Here is a 27,663-nt window from a genome sequence, read left to right on the forward strand (position 1 = left end):
TTTAGTGGACATTGCGTTATATAAATGCTTCTCATATTGTACTGAAAACCGAAACGCGCTATATAAAAGTGATTTTTTTTTATTTGTAAGTCCATACGAGATTTATGCATTTAAAAAAATCGCTTACCGCAAGAATTACAAGAATTTATGACGTCATAGAGCTTACGTTCTTGAGAATCTACTTAGAAAATTAAAAAAATCACTAACAAAAAAACAACAAAACTAAATAAAATCAAAAATTAAATAAACAAATAAATAAATAAAAGGGGGTAACACAAACGTATGTAAGCATATCTGGAACGCGAATAATCGTTATTTAAAAGGCTAATTGCAGAGTCACTAAGGACAAAATTTCAAGACATTAATTCGATCAAGTCTGATTATCATGATCTTCCCCTAGTAATTCATTCAATGGAGCCATTTCAGTAGTCTATGATATCAAAGAACTCGAATCGCCATAAACATTCCGATCTTTATGGGTAATTAGCAAAACTGAAAGGGTTATCTTGTCCTTATTACGGATAACTATAATAATGATGCTGGTAATAATAATAATAATAATAATAAATAATAATAATAATAATAATAATAATAATAATAATAATAATAATAAATAATAATAATAATAATAATAATCATGATAATGATTATAATAATGATAATGATGATGATGATAATAATAATAATGATGATGATAATAATAATAATGATAATAATAATAATAATAATGATAATAATAATAATAATAATAATAATAATAATAATAATAATAATAATAATAATAATAATAATAATAATAATAATGATAATAATAATATTAATAATAATAATAATAATAGCAACAATGATAAATAAACAATAATAAAATACAATCATAACAAGATTATAATATTTTGAAAAATTATTTTCTAATGAATTTAGACTAAACTCGAATGGAGCATATCGCAAAAATTTTAATTTGGGCATCAGAGGTCTGATCTGCCAAAATTAAATAAAACATGGTGCGCAAAGCCCGAATGTAGACTTCAGAGTTTTGATCCGTCGATCGTGAAAACCGAGACTTCAGAGGTTTGATCCGCGGATCATCGATATTATTATATATGGTTAACCTAGCTGCGCCCAGAGAATAACAAGGTTTTAAAGAGCCTAGAGCAATATGCACCGAAACGAAACTTTGTTCTGGCCTTAAAAATGTTTTGATTTCAAGAGTGAGATTAATTGAGGGTAGACACTTTGTTTTTGAAAAATTACTTGAGCGATTTTTTGGGGGGTCCAGTTTTCACATAATTTTATGTCTGCTTATATTTTGATAGTTGTCTTTTTCAAACCAGCCCAAGTCATTGCGAATTCTTTTACGGACCATTAACTGTTTACAAAATGATTCACTGTCATAAATAAAGCGTACTGGTGTGTAATTTGTTTCAACAGGGAAGAAGAAGAAGAAGAAGAAGCATGCTTCATAACATTTATGAATGGAGTTTCATTGATGTTGCTGTGGATTTTATAAGGTGTTGGTTTAACCCTTCGAATGCCGACACTTAATAATGCTGAAATAAATATACAGTATTTTAAAGTCATAGTGCCTTGGAAGCTGGAGTTTACTCCGATTTCTGTAGCGTTAAAACAACAATTGCTTGCTACCATTTGGTTTGTCTATCGTGATGTACTCTCCTCCAGATCTAACAGAGTTAGATACCCATTCACATTTGGGTTGAAAGGGAAATCATGATAAAAAATATCGACTGCACTCCGGATGAACAACGGTTCCTTTGAATGTGCAGGAAATACTCTATCATCGAGTTATTGGAAATAGTTGTTTGCTACCCTTTGGGTAGGACGCTAGTCCATCGCAAGTTCTAACAGCTACTTGTCAATCACAGCTGGATTGACAAGAAAATCGTGATAAATATCTCGACTGCACTTCGGATTAACAACGATTCCTTTAATTGTTAGGGGAATATTCTATCACCGAGTTATCAGACCCCCCCCCCCAACTCACACACACACACACACACACACACACACACACACTATATATATATATATATATATATATATATATATATATATATATATATACTTTAAATTTACAATATAATTATATATATATATATACATATATATATATATATATATATTAAATTTACAATATAATTTTATATATATATATATATATATATATATATATATATATATATATATATATATATATATATAATTCATTTGGTTTAAACATAAAACCATGACGTTTTAATCCTTGAAGAGTACATTCAATAACTGTGGAAACTCACTCTTTCTGCTCTGTGTGTGAAAAATGTGAGATATGTAACTCATCGTCTCAAACCGTATTATGTCGGGGTAGGTAATTGAAAATGTCAGTCTAGTGTCCAAAAAAAAAAAAAAAATCAAAATAAAGTCAACATTACACTATGCATTTTGAGAAAAAAAAAAGGGTAACTGATTTATCTGTAAAAAGCTAAGATTTTAATTTCATATTTTCAATAAGTTCATTTCAAAATGCACTTTTGGCATGTGTTTCATCAAGATATATTACCGGTTTGGGGCAATGGGTGACATATTAACTGCTGTCATGAGCTATAAGGTTAGATTGAAATTGAAGTCCGCACACAAAGGGTTAACTCGCCTTACTTTTTAATTCCTATCGCTTCACATATTATTTGATGGCATTAAATGGGCTCAACGAACTCGGCTTGGAGTTGAGCGTTAAATGGAAAGCGAAAATCCTAACATGATTCGTATTTTATGTTTTATGGCTAAGATGGTGGGAAGGGCGTGAACGAAAATTATAATGATAATGATAATATAAGATAGAAATGACTTTTTTGTTTGATAGAATCGGATTCAATGAAAACTTAGCAGTTCTTGCTGGCAATTAATATTTATTTATTTATTTATTTATTTATTTATTTATTTATTTATTTATTTATTTATTTATTTATTCATTTATTTATTTTGTACATCTGATTTAGGTCTAATGTCATTTACGTAGAAGTACACCTAACCAATCAGAGCATGACTACGGAACCGGATGCTCATAAAAAACACACAAAATAAATAAATAAAAAAAAAACCCAAAGCACAACACAACAGGTCATCGTCAGCCGCGGAGCAAACGAGAGTGACTATTAAGCCGAGCCCGCCCGGCTTAACTGCCGAATCCAGTCTTTTGCAATTGCTCTCTGGGTTGTGTAATACGAAATTAATGACCGAGCACTGGTTCCTATTTTACCGATAAAATCAGTCATTTCCATTGTCTCCTTTGCTATAATCTGACATATTATATACCCAAGGGCCGAGATTTTCTAGTATTTTTAGTCTATTGATAGACTAACTGGCTGACTCAGTCTTAGATTTGTTATGTTTGGTATTAGCTGGGGTCAGAACTACATAATGTGGGGATTTGTAAGGATAGAAACGTTTCCAAAATGTTTTCTATTATTATTATCAAATGTCGAGTATTATGTTGATGTGTTTGTCGACTTGGAAAAAAACAAACAAACAAACGGGGTCGTCCATGTTGCGTTTGGGATCTTTAGAAATAATGCAATTCTGACTAATGGTCACAGAAGGATGTAGAGAATTTATTTGTTTACTGGTTTTTGGTTGTTTTTCTTGTTGTTGTTGTTTTTGTTGTTGTTGTTGTTGTTGTTTGTTTTGGTTTTGTTCTTTTTAAAAACATTAATACTATATCAATCAGTACAAAACCACCACCACCACCACCACCAACAACAACAACAGAAAAAAAAAAAAAAAGAAAGTTGGATGGGGGTTTCAATGGAGCATTATTTCGGTTAACCGTTGTATGGAGTTTTATAATATCATTTAAATCGTATTAAGTATCCAAAGATTATGTATATACGAGAGTATGAGGGTCTAGGATATTCGGTTGGATATGGAATTATGATTGCTGTTGGACGTTGTATTATAAAAGAGAAAATAGGAGTAACGATTGCCGTATAAATAGATTGGTACGACGGCTAACAGACAGATAGATAGATAGATAGATAGATGGATAGATAGATAGATAGATAGATAGATAGATAGATAGATAGATAGATAGATTCATAGATAGATAGATATATAGATGGATAGATATATAGATAGATGGATAGATAGATAGATAGATAGATAGATAGATAGATGTATAATCAGATAGATGGATCCAAAGGATAGCTAGCAATTCGTCCCTTTGTCTATGGGCCGTTTAAAAACATAGAATTTAGGGTAAACTCTGACTCCATCGGTATTCTGGCTCTGACGGAATACTTTATATGACCATATTTTCCACTAGGAAAGATGGGAATAAGTCAAGTCAGTAAGTCAAAAATTACAAAAACAAAAATCCCCGACAACCATTCTGTCGAGTGTATCTAGAGTAAGAACAAAGACATACCTTTGTGACAGGATGGCGCTGATACTGTCAAATTCATCTGTCTTTTCGCTCTGAGCGATCGGGGTCTTAAGTCCGAACATTGTGACGTCAGAGGGGGCAGAGGTCACGAGTGCGTAGCTCTCCGTAGCATGTTGTTTATGGGAAATAATATTATAGCAGTGGCGTGATCTATCATTTGTGATGAAGATGGGTAATCAATACGTTGTCAGAAAAGTAATTCCATAAGATTTATCGATGCATGCATGCGCAGTTAAAACAATCTGAACAGATAGTAATAATATGTTGATTTATCCCAGGTAATTTTCTCACAAGAAGTTAGGATTATCCATAACACAACTCAAGGTAGACGACGATTCGAGAAAAGGAATATACTGAGTAAATAAGGGATGGTGAACTAAATCATTATTGGCAGTATTATCGCCTCAGTTGGACTTTTCTTTGATGTGGTCAGCCCCTCCTTCAAATCACTTCCTTGACCAATCGGAATAGGATATCTATATCCGGGAATTCTTGTCTGAAAGGAGAAGAAAAAAAAAGATTAGTGATTAATGAATGTCATGCTACGAGTGAGGGTGGAGTGCCTTTTTGTTGTTGTTCCAATAAATACACTCAATTAAAATATGATTGACGCTCCTTACGCCAATGTGATTTTTTTAGAGAATGGCAGATTATTTTTTTTTTCAGTGTCAATGCAGTGTCAACAGTTTCTATGTATGTGAAAAAATTTTAATGAGAAAGACCTTGAATCATTGATCAAGTTTATCTTAAAATATGTTAATTACATGATTCGAAATATTGTGTCATCCTAACATTAATTCATTATTAAAACGATAAAAAAGGCGATGTTTTTGTAATAAGGTTCGTTATAACGGCCAATTGGCATGATCCATGTTCATAAAACACAATGTCAAATTCAACCAGCCGTTTCGTTTTCAAGCAATAAACATTGACCTTGCAACAATACGACAATTGAATTGTCCAAAAAAGCGAAGTGATTAAATCCATGATAATTCGTCGATATGCAAAATCTACGAAGAGATCAAACGAGTTCCGCTATCGTTTTTTATCTCTGTATCAACACACGTTATCCCATGATTGATAGAATGTTAATTATTAGCGATAATTGGTTTAACAAATAGCAAACCGTGTCGTATTTCTCCGAGGACACAAAAGCTTTTTGATGCGTGCAAAACAAGAAAAAGCGAGTTATACAAAACAAATCAATTCTATAATATAAACCATAGCACGGTATATCATATGTCTCTTAGTTCATGTAGATTGGTCCGTGCGATAGGCAAAACAACAACAATTCGCATTGAAGGCGGAGGAGATATTTGATCTGATAATAAATGATTTGCCATGTCAGTGACAAAAGATTCCACTCTTGGCGAGACATCGGGGTTTTCCTGAGATATCAGATAGGTTTAGAATTACAATAGATTCTCTATAACTCTTGTCAAGGTTTTTTGTTGTTGTAGACATTGCTTTTCTGAGAACTTCCAATGCTGATGTAACATATGCCATAATAAGTTTTGAAATACAATGGAATCCGTTTAACGCTTGTCAAAATATTATTGTCAATGTTGTGATCTTCTTAAAGAAATAAATAAAGTATGGTTTAGATATCAAACTAACTTTGAATAACAGAGGAATGTTTACATCTGGAATAATATATGACAAGCCATCTCCAAAACACTCGGTATTATGTCGGGATGTAAAAAAGAAAAAAACAACAAAACAAAAAAAAAACCTTAAAAAACCCCAAAACAACAAAACAACAACAGCAACAACAACAAAAAACAAACAAACAAACAACAACTCAGATCATATGTACGTTCAAAAATGTATTATTTGAATAAAGCAGTACTTTTACTCACTGAGTTGTTATACATAGTTAAAACGAAGGCATAGAACAGGAAAATTTGACACCAAACAAAACGCTAGAGGATTTGCACGATGCTACTATCATGCAAAGGGTTATTTCGGCCAACTGACCTTTGAATACCACGTGTATTTCAATTTAATCATAAATTTGGGAATTGATTTTTTTTACCAAGCGTTATTTTGAATCTGTCTACATAAGAAGCATTTTTCTTTTCACACTTGATACAGTTCCAAGGTTTTACAATTCTGTTAGTTAAAAAAATATCTTGTTATGATATTTTTGTTTCTGTATAAAGATTTTAAAGCGGTTTTCTCTTGTAATTTGTACACTCAAAAATGAAAAGAAAAAAAAAATCAGAAGTATCCAAGTCAACCTCGTGATGGACAAATTTATACAATTTAATGTATGGTATAGTTTGCACAACTTTGTCATAATAAGTCGCTAAGTTATTAAATATTGTACTCTTTCACTTTTAAAAATCCAACATAATGTGCTAGATAAAGAAAAGTGAGTTTAGAAGTTAAAATCATGAGCTTAGTGACATTTATAATGTTTTGAAATTCAAAAGAAAAGCAAACAAACAAAGGAAAAAAACCCAAACATTCGTGTATATTAAAGCGTTTATTGTAAATCGGATTTTATAAATTAAGCTCAAAATTTAATGTTAAGCATCTCGCTCACTCTCGACATAATACCGTTTTGAGACGATTAATCACGTTTGGCAACTTGGCCTATTTGACGACATTTTTGAAAAGATGTCTACATAATATGGAATCGGAAGTATGTACGTCACGGTTATTTTAATGATTTATTGACGGGCACTTATGATACTCGACCGCTTATAACACCATATATATAAACCATACTGCCGTACTACGACTAAACACATTTACATAATCTTGGTGAGAAAACTCGTCTTTCAAATATCAATCGAATAAAATGACCCTCATCTTATCAAAAAATCTACAACCTGGAACTTTATGGAAGTCTTCAAGGAAATCTTAGGCTTGTGAGTTTTCGTTGATCGACACGAATATCGAGTACGCGAGTTTTCTGGCCAACTTTGTTAAAATGTGTTTTTCTTTTCCTTTTCATAGAAAGGTTGTACTTTGTATGTACAAGCTATTACTATTATCGATTATCCTCAATAAAAGTAGCACATTGACCTCGTGACCTACCAAAGTATCGACCAAATTATTATTGTCAAAATATCAACTCAAACTCAACCAAAACCCCACTCAATCACAAAGCGAATCGATTGTGTACCGTTTTTCCGGTCAATTAGTAAACTCGATTATATTTTTGATGTCATCGTTTTCCGATTCTCCGTACCTCTCCAAATTCATTCCAATATGGACCCGACAGAAATAAAGGGATCTAAAGAGAATATTTTCACGCTCCATTTTTTTCTCTTTTAAAGTTCGAAACAATCCTCTGATCATGCGTCGAATAGCCCTTTTGCCGTTTGGTTTGTGTGTGTGTGTGTGTGTGTGTGTGTGTGCGTGTGTGTGTGTCTATGTGTGCGTGTGTGTGTGTGTGAGTGCGTGTGTGTCTTTTGTGTGTGTGTGTGTGTGTGTGTGTAAAATGGGATTTTATAATGATTGAGTTATAACTGTTCTATTATATTATGACTTCTTTAGTGAAAACAGGTCACCAAAAAAACCTGATCATTCATTGCTCCTTTAGTTCTTTTCTTTTTCTTCTTCTTCTTTCATTTTTTTTGAGCGCCCTTATTCTATTAAAATACTTACATCTAGCCATTATTTACCGGTGAGATTTTACCAATTGCGACACAGGGGTCCATCCACTCTTCATTCTTCATTAAAAGGGGATATAAATAGCTTAATAGCGTTGAAAAATACACGATTAAAGATTCATGAAATAGTCAGCACCGTATAATATATAGATATATGGCGCAGTCATGACAAAAGAAATGATTATGAAAATAATGTCTAGATTGAAATCCAATCTTGCATTTACTGGGTTAATTTACACTTGCTACCAATTGTCAAAGCAAACAATAAAAATAAAACGAAGAAATAATTGCAATATTGTTTAAAAGATATAACGTTGATGGTTGCTCTTTTATTCTGTGCATTACAACGGGCGGCACCTATTCTTTATGTTATCTATTTTGGTCCTAAAAGAAAAAAGTATATTATAATAACTTATAAGTCCGCGCTACATGCGATAATATGACATAACTCCGCCTTTTTGTCAAAGATTACGCAGACAAATTCAATTCATTGTTGGATAATTTCGTAACAGAATAATAAAAAAAAAGGAAATACAAAACAGATCCGGAGAAGAGGTGCAATAATTGAAAGGTGTTAGTCGTGAAAGAGGGGGAGGGGAAGTGTTTTAAAAGAGACTCATTATCAATAATAATATAGTAGTGTACTAATGGAGCCATTGTCACGTGGCCTTTCAATATAAAATTGTTAAAGTGTTGAATAAATAAAATATGATAGATTTTTTTTTAGATAACTTATATATAAAAGTGAGAAATATGGGCCATTTTCATAGACACAAGTTTAAAACACTTATGTTTTAAACAAAAATTTCCATGCATCACAGGGGATGCAGTCTTCATTTAAACAAAAAGAAAAAAGAAAGACAGGTTATTCAATCACTTTTCAAGTCTACGATATTTGACACAACCGGTCTTATGTAAAAGATTACTTAACCGAATTTACTCCATCGCCACAGGATTTCATAAAAGAAACTAGAACACAATCAAGTGGAGATGATTAAAGTTATTATTGGAAAAAAAAGACCGAGATAATCCAAGCGTTAATCAGCTTTTGTGCAGCGCCGCAAAGTGAGCAATAAACGCTAAGTTTCTTGCTTACGAAAAAAAAATTAAAAAAGAAGAAAAACGAGATGCCGACAGATGGGCTCTAACACGAGTCTCCTGGATGGAAATACAATGCAATGCCAACTCAGCCATTTCTCTTCCTTAGTCTATATCATAATGAAATCTGAGTTAATGCGCACCTTTCCTAAACTCATAGCCGGACACTGACCAACAAATTACGTTAAAATACAAGGCAGCGACCACATACAAAAAGAATGCCGGTCGTGAATTGTATACAATACCAGATATGCCATGCCTATCCTTGAGAGGGTAAATTGTTGACTTTTAAAGATAACTATAGAGACTACGATTTTAATCTCCTAAAAATTACGAATTTTTACATTTTCAAGTTGGCAAAAGGGCCATTTGTTTCCTTGAGCAATACTAATGCGGCTATGTGGTCTTGTGGTATGACACTCGCTTTCGAATCGGAAGATCCTGGGTTCGAGCCTCGCTCGGCGCATAGTTGAGTCCCTGGAAAAGGCTCTTTACTCATAATCTCTCACCGTACTCAGGTGTAAAATGAGTACTGGCTGTTGACAGCGTTGTCTCTGTCACACAAAAAAATGTACTATCGCCTAACAGGTGTCATGTTTCATTCTAAATGTTACGTGTTGCTGTTCGTCAGGGACCCATTGTAAAGCACTTTGAGCACATTTAGTGGATATTGCGCTATATTAAAGCTCATTAAAAAATAACTCACTAGGCAATGCGTGTGAAACAAGTGCTCTACCAACTGAGCGATCGGGACCCCCCCCCCCCCCCCACCATCATCATCATAATTACAATAATTAAAATATCACCTTCCAGGCTACTTGAAACTTGAATTCAATTCAATGGAAATTGATTCACTCCGGAATAATACCGTTTTGAGATGAAATGTCACCAGGACATGACAAGCTAAACATAATACCGTTTTGAGACATATCACAAATACCAAAACAAGGCAAGCTGAATTAGGTCCCTTTTTACGGTAATACTTAACTATAACCCCGTGGTCAAGCTTAGAACGGTCTACATAATGATTCATAATGTGATATCTTGATGCCGTCAGACATAAGTCCCATCATTATAATTACAACAGTCAATGTCTCACATTTCTGACCACTTGAGACTTTAAAATCAATTTTTTTTCGGGGGGGGGGGGGGGGGGGGGGATTGGTAAACCTAACATAATACCGTTTTGAGATGAAATGTCACAAATACCAAAACGAGGCCAGCTGAATTATGTCCCATTTAAAGGTACTACTTATCTATAACCCTATTGTGTACTAGCTCAGAACGGTCGATCCTCGTAATATGATAGTGTTTATGACGTCAGTCATAAGTCACATCATTATAATTACCCGGAGCACAGCACCAGACTCATTGAAAAAGACTTCGCTTTCTGTACAAAAGAATTGACCACACAGTGAGAATATTAAGCCACAAAATTGTCGTACTCTAACACCCCCCCCCCCCCCCCCCCCCCAAAAAAAAAAAAAAAAAAAAAAAAAAAAAAACAAACAACAACAACAAAAAAAAAAAAAAAACAAAAAAAAAAAAACAACAAAAATAAATAAATAAACAAAACAAAAAACAAAAACAAACAATACTTGTCCTTCAAATATTTATCGTTTAAAATGTCTCAAACCTTGGACTTCCTTGAAGTACCAGGCTTGAGAGATTTGGCCAAGATCGACGTGTACATAATATACGAAGTTTGACATCTGAACCGACTTATGGGCCGAGTTTAGCATTGTTGTAATGGACAATATTTTGCGTCATTTTTTTTTAATACTTCCGTTACAACAATGAGTCCATAAGGAATTGGGTTATCAGACCTGCAAACAAGTGCACGTCGGTCAAGATGAAGTTAATTTTAATCGATTGATACTTAAAGAATGCGTTTTCTGGCCGAACTAATTAAAAACGTGTTGCTTTATTTCAGATGAGGTCAGAACAATTACTGCATGCATTACATGTTTAATATGGATCACAGGTACACACTACTATTAATGACGAATGGCGCCCACCAAACATCTACGGCGTGACGATATTCCGGTGTACACACAGAAAAGGCAGACCGACCACTAAAAATAGTCCTACCGGATGTAATGAATGGGACTAATGGGCCCCGGTGTATTTTAAACCATTTTCTCAAATTTGAATGGAACTGTTTGCTTAGTGGCAAGCGTAAGATTTTCAAGTTTCCTCTGTCAAACGAAATTTTGTATGACGATATTCCGGTGTAGACACAAAAGTCTGTTAGAGCCCCTCGACCAATGGATCAATAATAGTCTATACTGATTTCTGAAACATTAAGCGGACAGCAAAACATTTGTGCGGCTATGTGGTCTAGTGGTATGACACTCGCTTTCGGGTCGGAAGGTCTTGGGTTCGAGCCTCGCGCTCGGTGCATAGTTGAGTCCTTGGAAAAGGCTCTTTACTCACATTCTCTCACCGTACTCAGGTGTAAAATGAGTACCTGGCCGTTAACAGCGTTGTCTTTGTCCGAAAAATTGTAATATCGCCTAACATGCGTCATGTCCCGTCCTACATGTTAAATGTTCCTGTTGACCAGGGACCCCTTGTAAAGCGCTTTGAGCACATTTAGTGGATATTGCGCTATGTAAAGCTCAAAGCTCAATTTGTTTACTGGCGAATGTTATGAACTAAAAAAAAACAAAACAAAAAACTAAACGCATAGCATCAATATAAAAGCGAGCAACCCAATTGACACTTAGTGAACAGGTAGTCAGATAGCAAAAATATCGAAATGACGAATTGAACCAAATCCATTTGCATGCAGCCGAGTGCTCTTTGAAGTGGAGAGAGAGAGAGAGAGAGAGAGAGAGAGAGAGAGAGAGAGAGAGAGAGAGAGAGAGTGTGTGTGTGTGTGTGGGAGAGAGAGAGTGTGTGTGTGTGTGTGTGTGTGAGAGAGAGAGAGAGAGAGAGAGAGAAAGAGAGAGAGAGAGAGAGAGATCATCGATCAATATGCTTACATTATTAATTCTTTACAAATTTGTTCAACTAAAAGGCATTGCTGCATCGCCATTTCTTTAAACGCTTGGTTTTACTCTAATCTTACTTCATCAAAACTTGCTATAATATAATATCTTCAATTGGAGAGCAGTAACAGCTTTGATGAAGCCGGGTCTCCTTTTTAAAAATATGAAAACGGTATGATCTGCAGCAAATATATAAGTAAACAAACAAACAGCAACAACAACAAAACCAAGAAAAAGACCTACTAATTATCTCTGTCGTCTATCTGGAATTCAGTAATGTATATATTATGTCTTTATTGTTTTGTTTTTTGTTGTTTGCTGAAGAAGGGGTTTGAACCCGAAACGTGTCGCGATTGGTATTTTGTTCTTTACTGAAGCTGTTATATTCATTTTTGTATTTTACTTTTTCAATAAATGTAGGAATTTACATTTGAAAGGTTTCAGTCGCGTTGTTTAATTTCAATGGCGTGTAGCTAACAGTTTGTTTACTTACATTTTATTCAAATATTCAAGTTCGCACATAATCTTATTTGCTTTTTAAATTATTTTTTTTTTAGGGGAAGCGGGGGTAGGGAAGTAAGTCGGAGCGGGGGGGGGGGGGGGGGGATATTTGTCGAGGGGAAAAGGGAGGGGGGGGGGGTATTCTTTCATTCCTTTAGAACTGGCATTGAAAGGTTTAACTGACAACAAACCGACATATCACACCGTTTGTCCCCTTAACACTTAAGGTTTACAAATGGGTACCTAGCACTGTTTGGCACCCCGGGAGTGTTTCTTCTTTTTTTTTGTGACACTGTTTGATCTCATTTTTAGATCTTTTTCTCCCTTTCATGTGCCTTCATTGTCATCACAAATCGGAGAATGCACTTTGTGATCACTTTCTTACTGCTCAGGATTGTCAGATAGTTGTTTTTTTTCTATTTTCTTTCTTTTCTTTCCTTTTTTTATTTTTTGGAAAAGAAACCAAAAAAAAAAAATCACATAATAATATCAGTGAATGTCAATTCTGTCTTTTCCTTTCTCTTCTTTCCTTTTCTTCCCCCCCCCCCCCCTTTTTTTCTTTCATTTTTGTTGCCAAATTTACATTTGTCATATTATTTATGTAAAAATATATGTCATATTTGAATAGATCTTTATTATATTATTCGCTTTCCAACATCACAAGAAATTTCAATAAGATGCCTTTTGAAACGTTACGATATCATTTGCATTTTAATCGGAGACTACAGGAAAACTAGTTTTTGTGCTAAGTCGTGTCTTAAACGTGTAGCCATAATGCGTTAAAATCAAATAAAAAATAACATAAAATGAGAAAAACCCTTACCAAACAAAGAGAAAAAAAAACCCCCAAAAAACCAACAACAAAACAAACAAACAAAAACAAACAAAAAACAACAAAAACAAAAACAAAACAAAAATAAAAAACAAAAAACAACAACAAAGAAACAAACAATCAAACAGAAAACGCAACTAAAAAAAACCAACAAAAACAAAACAAATTCAAAAACCCGAACAAAACAAAAACAAACAAAAACCACACACACACACACACACATAAACAAACAAACAAACAAAAAAAACACCCAAAAACAACAAAAAACAAAACAAAACGAAACTAAAAACAGCAACAGTACCGTATGCTAAAATATTTTTTCGGTGCCAAAGACTTCAAAAATGTCCAAAATGGGATCCTTATAATGTTTGATCTCATTGTGTTCTACAATTCCTTTTCCTGTGTCATTATTGTCCTCCACAAAGTGAAGAGTGCACTTCGCGGTCGTCTGCTGCTTACCTTCTGCATTGGCAATCGGATACTGCGTCAACAAACTACCGTCCAATGCCAGGGTTTCTATCTTACCGAATAATAGATTTTTTCTTCTTTGCCGTCGGATTAGCAAGGGCTTTTGGCGTTTGATCAAGCAAAAGAGTGCCGGCGTAATGTTTTATAATATGGAACTCTAGCACTCAAAACTTTCACTCGACCATTTCTCAATAATTATACAAAGAATCGTTATACCGCGAGTGTTTCATAAAAAAATCATTATAGGTAGGTGTGGGTACCAGGTACCTACATACATTTTCTAACCCCTCGTCTCCGGTACAATGTATAATATGATTCTATCTCCATTATTCACATCACAGTAACATTTGATATCCTTTGTAATAAATTGGTGCTTCAATAGCGATAATAATTAGCATAAAAATTGTAATATCGCCTAACAGGCGTCATGTCTCGTTCTACATGTTATGGGTTGCTGTCGGTCAGGGATCCATTGAGCACATTTAGTGGATATTGCTTTATATAAAAGTTCAAGTTTTTTTTTTGTTGTTAAAAAAAAAAAAACCACAATAAAACCAAACATCCAGCTTTATTCAACTCAAAGACTGGAGGGGAAACAATCCCTCTATCACAATACTCTCATCTCTAATTGAATAAATTTATTAATCTTTAAGATTTATCATCAACAAAGAACTGTTTTCTGGAACTGATTTAACATTATTTGTTTTGCGATAAATGCAAACAACGGACATGCTCTTTGGTCTGGTTTATTATTTGCTCGTTTTCAAGAATTAAACAAAAAAGAGTAATAGAAACACGCCTCCTACATTGAGGTAGCGGTGATATTTAATTGATCAAAAGATTCTCAAGGTTTATCATATATTTTAATTAACAGATTATTGAAATTCTTAATGATTGAAACCTTTGAAGATTAACAAAAGACATGGTTTTTGTGGCAATAAATTATATATAGACCGCAAACAAATTCTAACGGATTACATTGTTATGTCTATTAAACGCTGCATTGGCGTATGAATACAAAAAAAAAAAAAAGAAAATCCGCGGAAGAATGCAACTGCGATAAGAAGAAAAGAAGCAATCAAAAATCAAATTGTCTCAAATTTTAAACAACACCTCCACTTTTAATAATATTTTACACACAATCTCCTCCCTCTAGTTCTGTCAATACAAACCTATCACTACGCCTTCTTTATAACATTATTTGCTCGTATCAAGAGTGGGAGGGGAGCATATTAAATGCAAATAATTAAAAATATTTTTAAAACAAAAAAAAAAAAACCCACCAAAAAAAAAAACACAAAAAAAAACAACAAACAAACACGCCCAGCTCAAAGCGATGATAATCTTTGATTTCTTAAGTTAAAATATTTATTTATTTATATTTTTTTTAAAAAATACGTGCATTTAAAATTTTGGTCAGAAAACTCGTCCTTTTTATAACGAGATGTTAAAATGACCCTCATCTTGGCAAAAAAAAAAAAAACAAAAAACAAACAAAATAACCCCCTCTCAAACATGTAACTTCGCAATATCCCATTTTTTGTGAGTTTCCACCAAGATGAGGGTCGTTTTAATTGATCGATATTTGAAGGGCGAATTTTCTGGCCATAATATGTTGGATTTTGTTTTCTTCTTCCGAGTATAGCAGTATATTGGTAATTAGCATGTTTCTGAACATTTTCCTGATTGATGTTTGTCAAGGACAAACAAGCGACATGCTCTGTGTATTTTGTGTGAGGCCCTTTATCAGCAGGGTTATAATTTACTCCAACCGGACGACGGTCTTCATTTCTCACGGTTTCTTTTTTACTAACAGATCAGTGACAATGCTATAATCTGTCTCGAGCTCCGATCTCTATTATAATTGCTTTGTTGATGATGAAGGTAAGGTTTACACTTTAAAACGTATGGAACACAGATGACCAATACACCATGACCCCGCCCCTCCCCCTCCCCCAACCTTCCAACAAAACTACTAATAATGAAAAAATGCCAACCCCTTTCTCCACCCCCCCCCTCCCCCCCACCTTAAAAGAAAACAAACAAACAAACAAAAACAAAACCCCAAAAAACCCCAAAAACAACAAAAAAAAACAAACAAACAAACAAACACAAAGTCAGAATAACATTTTTTAAAAAGGTACATTTCATGCTCAAAACCCTTCTTCAGCCAACAACGAAAACAATAAATACTCTTTGCACAGTCCGCACGTTCTACTATTAGTGTAGTAACTCACTTTGACTTAAAGTTTTAAGGCACTTTGAAGACTCTTGTTTAAGAATTTGATTGGAGTTGTGAGTCATATTAATTAACTTATTGTTAGAATATTTTTGAACAGGTCAAAATGAAAAATAGGTGTTTTGTCAGTGTACAACAATACAGAATATAACCAAATAAGTAGCAGAAAAAATATATGATTTGGACAAAGAACCAATATCGCAGTAAAGCGGTTAATTTCATTTTTGAGTTGTCTGAAATTAAAGAAACTCAGAAAAGTTATTTTCCTAACTATGCAGATAATATAACTAAATACGTAAATGGAATATAATATAATTTTCACGCAGTTAAAGGCTTAATTTCTTTTTTAGTTTTCCTGTAAGCAAAAAGAAAAGTGGATTTCATACTGGTGATGAATAAGCGGTAAACATCTATACTGCCGTACTCTGGAAAAACCCATAATTGAAAATTTGGCCAGAAAACTCGTCCTTCAAAAATCGATCGATTTAAATGACCCTCATCTTGGCAAAAACTCTCAAACCTGGGACTTCGCGAAGCCCCAGGTTTGACAGTTTTTGCCAAGATAAGGGTCATTTAAATTGATCGATATCTGAAGGACCAGATTTCTGGCCACACTTTTAAATATGGGGTTTTCCAGAATACGGCAGTATAGATATAGATATCTAACATTGTTTAAAGCATTATATTCAGGTGAGGGTATACTGTATAATTAAACATGGGGGTTTACTGCCGTACTATGAATAAACACATATTTCATATTTTGGCCAGAAAATTTGTCCTTCAAATATCGATCGATTAAAATGGCTCTCATCTTTTCTCAAGCTCTCATTCCTGGGACTTTCCAAAGTTCCAGATTTGAGATTTTTTTTATTTTTCTCTCCAAGATGTGAGTCATTTTAATCGATCGATATTTGGAGGACGAGTTTTCCGGCCAAAATAGAAAAAAAAAAGAATTAATTTTTTTTTAAATTAAAAAAAAAAAAAAAAAAAACAAAGTACGGCAGTTTATGAGGTACGTTTGCCCGATGGATATATTATACGAGATGCCCATTAAGCATTATTTGTTGGCTTCAATTGAATGCAGCCTTTTTTTTTTGCGTAATGATACATCGTGTACGTAAGAGTGCGGCCATTATACGATAGGAAAGAAGCAATTTAAAGCGCTGAAACAACTTTAACACTACAACTATATTATCTCCACTTAAAAAGGAATTTATGATTATAAGTTTTGCACTCTAAAAAGACATCGTTGAACATCTTGTTGGACAAATCTATTGTATGTTCCTAAAATTATAGGTTGACAGCTGGTGGTTCTTGTCAGAAGTTGACCTTTTTCTCTCATTGATGATATAATCTGTGACCATCTGCATGAACCTGATAACCCACAACTTGATTGACAAAAGGGAAGTAATGTCGTGACATCACACCTACTTTTCCGGTTCCAAAGTCCTTGGAAGTGTGTATACAATCAGTTCTTCGAGGGACTAAAAATGAATAGGTTTCTTATTGAATCATATGGTGGCATAACTATTTTTTAAATATTTTAGGCAGATTAAGGAACCTAAAAGAGTATGCAGCATATACTTAGACTCAAAAATAAGATGCAATCAATCTAAAACTAGAAGATAAATTACACAAGGTATGTATCCTCCGGAAGAGTGGTTTTCCACTTCCAATGAGATTGGAACCAGTTTTTTTTGTTGTTGACATCACACTTTTGTTCCCTATTGGCAAAATCGAACATAAATTTAATGGAAAACAAAGTTTATAGTTGGGGTTGTGTTTAGAAGAAACACAACAAGTTTTTGTGTTAAATAATATTCAAATTTGAATCCTCATTGGCAAAATCGAACATTAATTTAATGGGAAACAAGGTTTATAGCAGTGGTTGTGTTCAGACGAAATACACGTTTTTATATTAAAAATTCAAATTAGAAAATTTTGGTGAAGAAACTATGACTCACGAGTGATATGCTTTTCGTTAGTGTAATAACTCACGTCACAAGTAAATAATATGGCATATCAGGTTTATATACGGGGTTGCATAATTGTATAAATAAGATGGATTTTTGTATAGAGGAAATGTGTTTGTTACCTGATTCTATCCCTTGATCAGTGAAAAAGTAATAATTACAAGTTTATTTATTCAAGGTTAATGCTTAGTAATTTCCGAAACATCAATCGGAGGCAAGTGGGCAATTCCAACAGCACATCTGTTGATTTGATGTTTTATGGGACTCCAAAACAAAGACATCGTTATCATTGCCATCAACCTTCCTAAATTGCCCTTTTGTTTATAAAGAATATTTTTCCCTTTAACTTCTATGATAAGAAATGTCTCTTTTTTCTTTTAACCTGTTAACTGTCGGACTTTGGCAAAGCTCATATCCAAAATTTTGGCCAGAAACTTCGTCCTTCAAATATCGATCGATTTAAATGACCCTTATCTTGGCAAAAACTCTCAAACCTGGGACTACGCGAAGTCCCAGGTTTGAAAGTTTTTACTAAGATGAGGGTCATTTTAATCGATCGATATTTGAAGGACGAGCTTTCTGGCCAAATTATTTGAATACGAGTTTTTTTTCCCCCGGAGTATGGCAGTTAACTGGTTGTACAAGTCCTACTTGACTGATAACTGCAATTCCAACCGCACATCTGTTGATTAAATGGTTTGTTCCAAAACAAAGACTGCACTTACTGGATAGGCGACTCGTCACCTGCATCCCTCCCACTTCTGTCCAATCTGTTTCATCAATAAAGTCTTTGATGCTTTAGAAATAGGTCCGTGGAGAGTACATCTTGAGTATACTGTAGTACAGTAGTCCTCCAGATGCATAGAGGCCATAGAGCGGGACTTTATCCCGATTTCTGTAGCACTAATCGATCGGTAACAATTACTTCATATTCATTGAATAGAACGTTTGTGTAGCACAAAGTACTTTACGCCTGATGTATTAGACCCAGCTACCCAGTCGTTGCTAGATACATTGGGGATAAGAAAACGTCTAAACTGAACCAGGGGCGTATGCAGGTCTCGTTAGTTGTTAGGCGAGACCTCTTCCAATAAGCAAACAGGACCCCATAATATATCTTTCAAAAAACGTACCAAACAATTATAACTCTACGTCTAGCGTTACACAAGCCGGGAATCTTACACTTCTGTAGGATTTCTTCATAATCTTTAAGTTATACAATCGTTGGGTTGCTAATAAAAGTTAAATGAACTGGGCAACAATGCATTTCTTGAATATGACGTGAATATCTTACACACGCACACACACACACACACACACACACACACACACACAAACCCCTTAAAAACAAGCGGCATACGTCACAAAAGCTATCAAACCACAAAATGTTGCCTACACCTAATCTTCTCAAGTGGATTACGAAAAGCCAAAAAAAAAAAAAAATAATGAAAAAATTCAAAATAAAAAGTAAAAATCAAAATAGAAACGGATACAAAAAAAAAATATAAAAAAAAATAAAAAAAAAAAATAAAAGAAAATCAATTCTACAGCTTTTTAATGGTTAGGAATTTTGTTTCACGTCTGCAATTGAATTGGAAACCGGGAAGAAGAAAAAGTAATGACCCCATGAAATTATGATCGGCATGATTTCTCGCATGACGAAAACCGTTTGACTCTTTGAGCTCTCCTGCCGTGGTGCATTTTTCTTGAAGCTTTTGAGCTTTTGTTGAAATTACTTACACCTGTTTTCATAAACTTGTACAAATGTGACTGTACATCTTTTGTTTCTCGTCTTTCAAAGCGGACTTTCTTTAATAAAGAGTTAATGAAGTGGCAGAGACATTGCATGCTCCATTGGAATAGCCCCCCTATAGCGCTTTAAAAGAAAAGAAACGTATTATATAAGATATTTATAGCTCCCTCCTCTCCGAATAAAATATCGATGTTGCTGTAATTATAGTTAGTTTACCGATGTCGTGAGGGAGATGTGTCAACTGCAAATGATATAAATGAAAAATGTAACCCGTCGCTTGATCGGTATTACGCTGGTAAGATCAAGTTGTTGAATGAAGTGAATTTAAAGCCAAAAATGTCAGATATCGTATCAAATTTTAGCTCTTTGATAAATGATCTTGTCATATATTCTTAATTTAACATATAAACTTTATATAAATTTCATACTTTTTATTTCATATTCAATTTTCAACAATTTAACAAATCAGGCATAACATTGTTTTGAGACGATGGGTTACTTATTTCCAATGAGAAGCGATGCCGATATATTATTTTGAGCGATGTCGATTTATTACTGTGTCGATGTATCAAAACTGTCAATAAAAGTGACGTCGATATAAACGAGTTGGGTTATCGTTATAACTGGTTTTCTCTCTTCTACTTCAATTTATGATTCACACTAAAGTAAAGCTAAGGGATGGCATTTCTTTGAATTTCATGAAATAATTTTTTTTTAACTCTTTAACGGCAGGAGTTAATATTAGTCTAAATTGACATCATCTTTTTACATTTTATCATGATTCGTCTCAGGCTTGATCTGAGTCTTTTCTGGGCTGTCATGACTCTCTTTGTAAAAAAACAATTTAGTGTGTAGGAAACTGACCAGAGGGGAATTTGAATTTTGGAAACTAGCTTAACCTTCAAAGGGTTAACTCTTTAACTACAGAGGCCGTAAAAACATCGGATGTTATGAAAAGAGTTCCGTGACTAATTGATTGCCTTTGGGGTCGTGCCGTCATTAGCGACGGCCATTTTGTTTTATAGATTGTTTATTTATGTAGCAACGGGTGAAATAAACTATGTGTCCAGACCGCCTCTAATCGGTATTAAATGGAGGCGGACCCGATTTTGAAAATTAAATTTAAACATGATAATGGGTTGAAATTTCCAAATGTAATACTAAAGTAGTTTACGGAATTAGTTTCGTTGTTCTCAATGGAGGCACGTGTATCTATTCAAATTCAAATAACATTTCAAAATCAAAACTTACTATACGTTTTTCAGCTTCTAGTTTTACCATGACAAAATACCGGATTATGAAGGTGAGTCAAAAATGTTTGGGGATAATAAATGATAAAGACATTGAATGTGACAACACAGTAGAATACCGTTGATAAACGTGAAGCGGGGGGAAAAAGATAAAACATAATAACCATCTCGGATAATAACATGGTTTAGTGCACGAGAGACGTAAAAAAGTCACTGAGCAAGAAACCCAAGGACGCCTACATTGTTCAATTTACGGCGCTGCGCTACGGCTTAAGATTGGGTTATTCGGTTTGGATTTCGAGAAAGTTTTCCCGGAATGTTATTACCCTGAAATCAACTCTTTAAAAACAAAAGTTTAAAAAATTAATTTCAATTTCAACCTAAAAACAATATCAAGAAACAAGTACACACATGGACATAAAATGTGTGTGTGTGTGTGTATGTATGTGTGTGTGCGTGTGTGTGTTTGTTTGTTTGTTTCCTTGTGTGTATGTGAGTGTGTATGTGTGTGAGTGTAACATATAGAATTGTTACGTTGTACACGAGAGAAGACTCAAGGTTTATGACCGGAGATTGAAGTTTAGGAATGAGACATTTAGATGCGCCGGCTAAAACGTGTAATTAAAGGGGTGGCAACTCCACCTAATAGCAATGCCACGAATGTCAACACAACACACAAAATGTTTTGCCCACTGTCTGCCATACTCTGAAAAAACACATTGTTTTCATATTTGGCCAGGAAACTTTGACTTACAATGTTAACCTATCAATGCCCCCCAATTCTTTAAATAGTCATATTTTAGACTTTTTCACAAAGTGAAGACCATTTTAAACGATAGATTTAAACTTTGAAGTAAAACTTTTCTGGTCAAAATGAAAAATTAGGAAAAATGTGTTTTTTCAGTTAACGGCAATGCTAGTTTATCGTTTTGTGTGGTTCGTTTGTTCTGATTTTTTTATTATTTTTTTTTATTTTAGACGATATTAAGCTCCTTCTTATTTAATTTTTCCATTTCAATTGTGTCCCTCTTATGACACTCTTCAACAATAAACATTATTCTCAACAACCCCACTTCAAAACTACGAAAGAATGAAACAACGAAACAACGGCAGTGACAGATTGTTTTGAAATAATGTTTCGGTTTCTTTCACGAGTCTAATCTATAATTCGATTAATTTCTATGCTTCTAAAATTAACCCATTCAAGAATCTGGATTTTTTGGGGGTTGTTATTCGCAAATCGCAACGTTATAAACGAGTTGATTCGCAATATTTTATTGACATGAGAAAATAATTTAAAAACATGTTCAGGTTAAATTGACCTTTCAAGACACAGGCCTAGACATTTTGTCAATCTGTCAAATTTTGATTGAGTTAATTATGTATATTATCTAATTTAATTTGACAGTTTGCGACATGTATGTTTGACCCGCTGAAGGAAGTAACTGACACAACAGGTGTCCAAGCTTGTCCTCAGCTTGTCATCAACAACAAAAGCAATAATAACATTTCAAACAACAGAAAAAAAAGAAAATGAGAAAGAAAACAAAGACCCCCCCCCCCTCCACACACACACACAAAAACCCCCACAAAAAAACCCCAACCCCCCCCCCCCCCCCCCACAAAAAAAAAAAACAAAAAAAAACAAAACAACAAAAAACAATAACAACCAAAAACAAAAAACAAACATACATAACTCAAGCTCCAGCTTTTATATAGAGTAATATCCACTAAAAATGCTCAAAACGCCGTTGACCACCAGGTACTCATTTGACACCTGAGTAAGGTGAGAGAATATGAGTAAACCGCATTTTTCCAAGGAATTAAGTTTGCGCCGCTCAGAACGGAACTTGAACCCTGTACCTTCTCACGACTCATTTAATGCCATTAATCTGTAAAAATAAATCGGGTGTGATTTTTGCTTTGTGTTGAAAATTATATAACCGTGTTAGAAAAACAGACAAACAAACAAAACAACAAATTCTAAACTTATGCGAACAACCATATTTGTTACTTCAACATGACCAGGCAACTTCCCACACTGCTAAAAATAAGACGCACGTTTTGAAACTTGTGATATCCGGAATTTTGAATGAAAGACTTTTGTATAACCGGCATAGTTACTTAAACACTGGAGAGTTTTTATTTAAATCAGGCAACTATTAAGATTCACGTCTTATTCCTGTTGCTTATAAATTTTAGAATGTTTCTGATTTTTGCTTCGCGTATTGAAACAGGGTCTAACTTTTTTCCAGAGTTTTTTTTTTTCTTCTTCTTCTAACCCTCTATATATAAGAAAATCTTAAAATTGAGTTCTAAACTGTAAGGTCGACGTATACTTATTTTCAGGTCTGATAACCCGGTTGTAATGGGTTCATTGTTTTAATCGAAATACTCCCAAACCAACAACGCAAAATATTGTCCGTTATAACAATATTAAAACGAGATCGATATTATGCGTTCGGTTATCAGACCTGTAAATATAATCACGTTGTTTACGGTCCACCCCGATAAAATACCATTTTGAGACGATAGGTGACAAAGATGTCTTTTGCGTACTGGCAACAAAAATAAAAAGGTGAAATCATCACGTAAACGTTGTTAATTAAAGTCGACTGCCTTCCGTATCTAAAAAAAAAATAGATTGCATTTAGAATAAATAATCGACAAGACTGGAGATAAATATAACTGAATGAAATCTTAAACGGTGGGCTGGTATTTTTTTTTCGTGAGTGATTAAAGAATAGACGGACGGAATGGTTGAAAGAAAGAAAAAAATGAACGAAATAGTAAACGGTAGTGTTTTGTGTTTATGTGTGTGTGTGTGTATGTGTGTGTGTGTGTGTGTGTGTGTGTGTGTGTGAATAACGAAAGAATGAAAGAATTAATGGATATATTGAATGATGAAATAATTGTCAAAGTAAATAAATGAAAGAATAAAACGAGAGTCTAGGATAAAATGGAGACGGATTCCAATCGACGTGTACTTATGTGCAGGTCTGATAACCCATTGTTGTCATGGAAATACCCTCAAGCCAACGTGAAATATTCTCCATTACAACAATGTTAAAACAAGCCCATAATTGCGTCCGATTCTCAGACCTGTCAATATTTGCACGAAGATTCGAACCCATCTATCCTTATGACACGGATATGAATTACAAAACTATGGACTAAGGGGCAGCCGCTCTGTTTCCAAAGTGAATATTAAGCTGATAGAAGAGATGGGCCGTAAATTGTGACGTATAACATTGAGTAGTAGAAACTAGGGATCAGGCACTGATGTAAGATAAAGATCTGAACAAGTGTGTATGAAAGGTGCCAGACAAAGCAAGAAAGAAAAATACAAGACACAAAACATCCCAAAGTATCAATCTACCTCGGATGATAGCACGTCTGACCGATAATCAGAAAGTCTGAGGTTCCATCTCCAGTCGAGGTCGACTGATTTTTTGGGATTTAAATTTTTTTTCTCGTATTTTTCTTTCTTGCTTTGTCTGGTACATTTCATACACACTTGTTCAGATCTTTAAAATTGAATAAAACAGATGATTATATATCATAACAAACTACTTTACACAGAAATTTCGGGATCAATACCCTTCTTCCTCTCTTCTTCTTCTTCTTCTTCTTCTTCTTCTTCTTCTTCTTCTTCTTCTTCTTCTTCTTCTTCTTCTTCTTCTTCTTCTTCTTCAACAACAACAACAACAAGAAACAAAAGCAAATTGAAAAAAATAATATTAAATTATTATTATTATTATTGTTATTATTATTATTATTATTATTATTATTATATTATTATTATTATTATTATTATTATTATTATTATTATTATTATTATTATTATTATTATTATTATTATATTATTATTTTCATTATTATTATTATTATTATTATTATTATTATTATTATTATTATTATTATTATTATTATTATTATTATTATTATTATTATCATTATTATTATTATTATTATTATTATTATTATTATTATTATTATTATTATTATTATTATTATTATTTTATTATTATTATTATTATTATTATTATTATTTGTTGTTGTTGTTGTTTTGGCTGAAGAAAGAATTAAAGCCAGAATCGTTTCGTGTTTGGTATTTTGTTCTTTCTTTCTTTCTTTCTTTTTTAAAGCGATTTTATCTCAATTTTGACCAAAAAACAAAAAGGAGTAATAGACTTAATATTAAACAGTCAGTTGAATAAATAATTTTTAAAAATAATATAAATCAGTAAATTAATTGAAAAATAAATACCCAAAGAATCAAATACAAACAACAACCTTACATATAAATTTAATGTAAATGAATGAGAAGATAACTAAGTTTAAATCAGTTCAAAACTAAGTCATCAAATACACATTTGATAACAAACACAAGTAAGTACAGAGGACGACTGAATGAATGGTTAATCGAACGGATCAATGAATGTAGAAGAAAAAATAACATAAAAAAAAACAACAAAAAAAAACAAAAAAACAATAGGCCTACAAAAATGAGAATAAAATAAATGTTAAAAACTAAAATAAACTAAAAAATAAGAACCCAGAAAAAAACAAGAAAAAACAAACACCAAGAAAACAGTAACAATAAACAAAACGAAAAACAAAACAAGAACAAAAACAACGAAACAAAAAAAAACAACAACAAAAAACAAAAACAAAAAAAACAAACAAACGAAAACTTTAGAATAAAAACAAAAATAAATAAATAAATTTAAAATATAAATAAATAAATAAATAAATAAATAAATAAATAAATAAATAAATAAATAAATAAATAAATAAAGTAAGAAAACAAAAATTAAATAAAAACCATCGAAAATAATTTCAAAATTGATTAAAGATAATATATTTACCTATTGAAGTGTCAATAAATCTCTTTTTCAGCATTTATGAGTAATATTATATCCATAAAGAATCACACATAATACACAATAACAGAAATTCACGTTAGAAGTCCAGAAGGACACGATATAAATAAACAATAAATTACCGGCAAAAACTGGATTTGAAAAAGAAATAAGTCCAGTGAATAATTCAAACGATCATCCGTGTTACAGTATAAAACTCTTTTGCAATCGCAGGTGCGAGTGAAATCTTTTTTTATTTCCTTCTAAAATTCTTACTTACGCTTTTTGTTATTCATGAAATATTTTTTCACCTGTCACAGACAGCACTGATCAACTGTTTGAAGTTTGGAAGGAAATCGTCACTCGCAAGTCACCGATAATAACAGTCAATGAGTGGTACAGTGATAGATGGCGGTGGTGGCGGCGCGGCGGTGGTGGCGAAGCGGTGGTGGTGGTGGTGGTGGTGGGAGAGGCAGGCGGGGCGGGAATGGCGGGCGAAAGAGGGAGCGAGCGAGAGTGCGGACCTGAACGTTATGTCGCGTAATGAGCGGCCCCGTGGGTCGGGCGTAGTAGTAGGTACAGTATATATATATATATATATATATATATATATATATATATATATATATATATATATATATATATATATATATATATATATATGTATATATATGTATATATATATATATATATATATATTTATATATATATTATATATATATATATATATATATATATATATATATATATATATATATATATATATATATATATATATATATATATATATATATATATACTACAGAGAATACAGAAGCATTAATTTATTTTTTAATTTCGTCGCCGTGTAAGACATTCAAAATATTATGATTTTGCTCGCTAACTCATAAGTTGAACAGCTAAAAAGTTTTAGTCTGCTTAAACGCATATTATTATTTTTAAATGAATGAATGAATAAATAAATACCTGAGTGAATACATCAATGAATGAATAAATGTATGAATGAATGAATGTATGAATGAATGAATGAATGAATGAATGAATGAATAATAATAATAATAATAATAATAATAATAATAATAATAATAATAATAATAATAATAATAATAATAATAATAATAATGTCATGAACTTGACCCACTCCTTGTCTGAAGTGAACACTATTCACTATTATTCCTATCGTTTGGTGTTTTTTATTCACTCTCCTTGACTATATCACCGATGGTCTTACCTTTCTCCTCTTTCTCCCCTCCCCGGATTGTTTTATCTATCATTCTATCTCTCATTCTCCCTTTTCTTCTCTCTGTCTTCCTTCCGTTATTCTTCTTCCTCGCAATACCGATTAGTAGAGGCTTTTCTTGGAGAAAAACGATAACAAAATTATAAGACTTAAGTCTTTAACATAATTCATTCCGCCTCTTATCCCTGAAGGGCTAAGAAGTCGCTCATGATGAGAAAGATGAAATTGAAATACACAAAAACATTTCTAAAATTCTTTATATACTTCGGAATCATCAATTCTTTAAGAGTTATCAGACTGGGGTAGGTGATATTGAATTATTATTGTACAGAAATATTAATGATTATAACGTGTCATTATTCAAGTGCTGTGAGATGGTGTTTGTGATATGTTACT

The 27,663-nt window shown here is 33.1% G+C and overlaps 1 protein-coding gene across 1 annotated transcript in view; it reads right to left on the reverse strand.

Moving 5' to 3' along the window:
• LOC144970691 (protein inturned-like) overlaps positions 1–26,408 on the reverse strand; it is an 82,191-nt gene extending 55,783 nt beyond the window's left edge. The window contains exons 1-2 of the mRNA XM_078910591.1: positions 26,034–26,408; positions 4,415–4,928 (exon numbers count right to left, since the gene is read on the reverse strand). Of these exons, the coding sequence (XP_078766717.1) occupies positions 4,415–4,494 (80 nt within the window). The 5' untranslated portion in view covers positions 4,495–4,928; positions 26,034–26,408. The remainder of the gene's footprint in view (positions 1–4,414; positions 4,929–26,033) is intronic.
• Between the last annotated feature and the right edge of the window lie 1,255 nt (positions 26,409–27,663).

Source organism: Berghia stephanieae, chromosome 4 (assembly GCF_034508935.2).
Source record: "Berghia stephanieae isolate SIO BIC M18660-M18661 chromosome 4, UCSD_Bste_1.3, whole genome shotgun sequence".
Classification (NCBI taxonomy): Eukaryota; Metazoa; Mollusca; class Gastropoda; order Nudibranchia; family Aeolidiidae; genus Berghia; species Berghia stephanieae.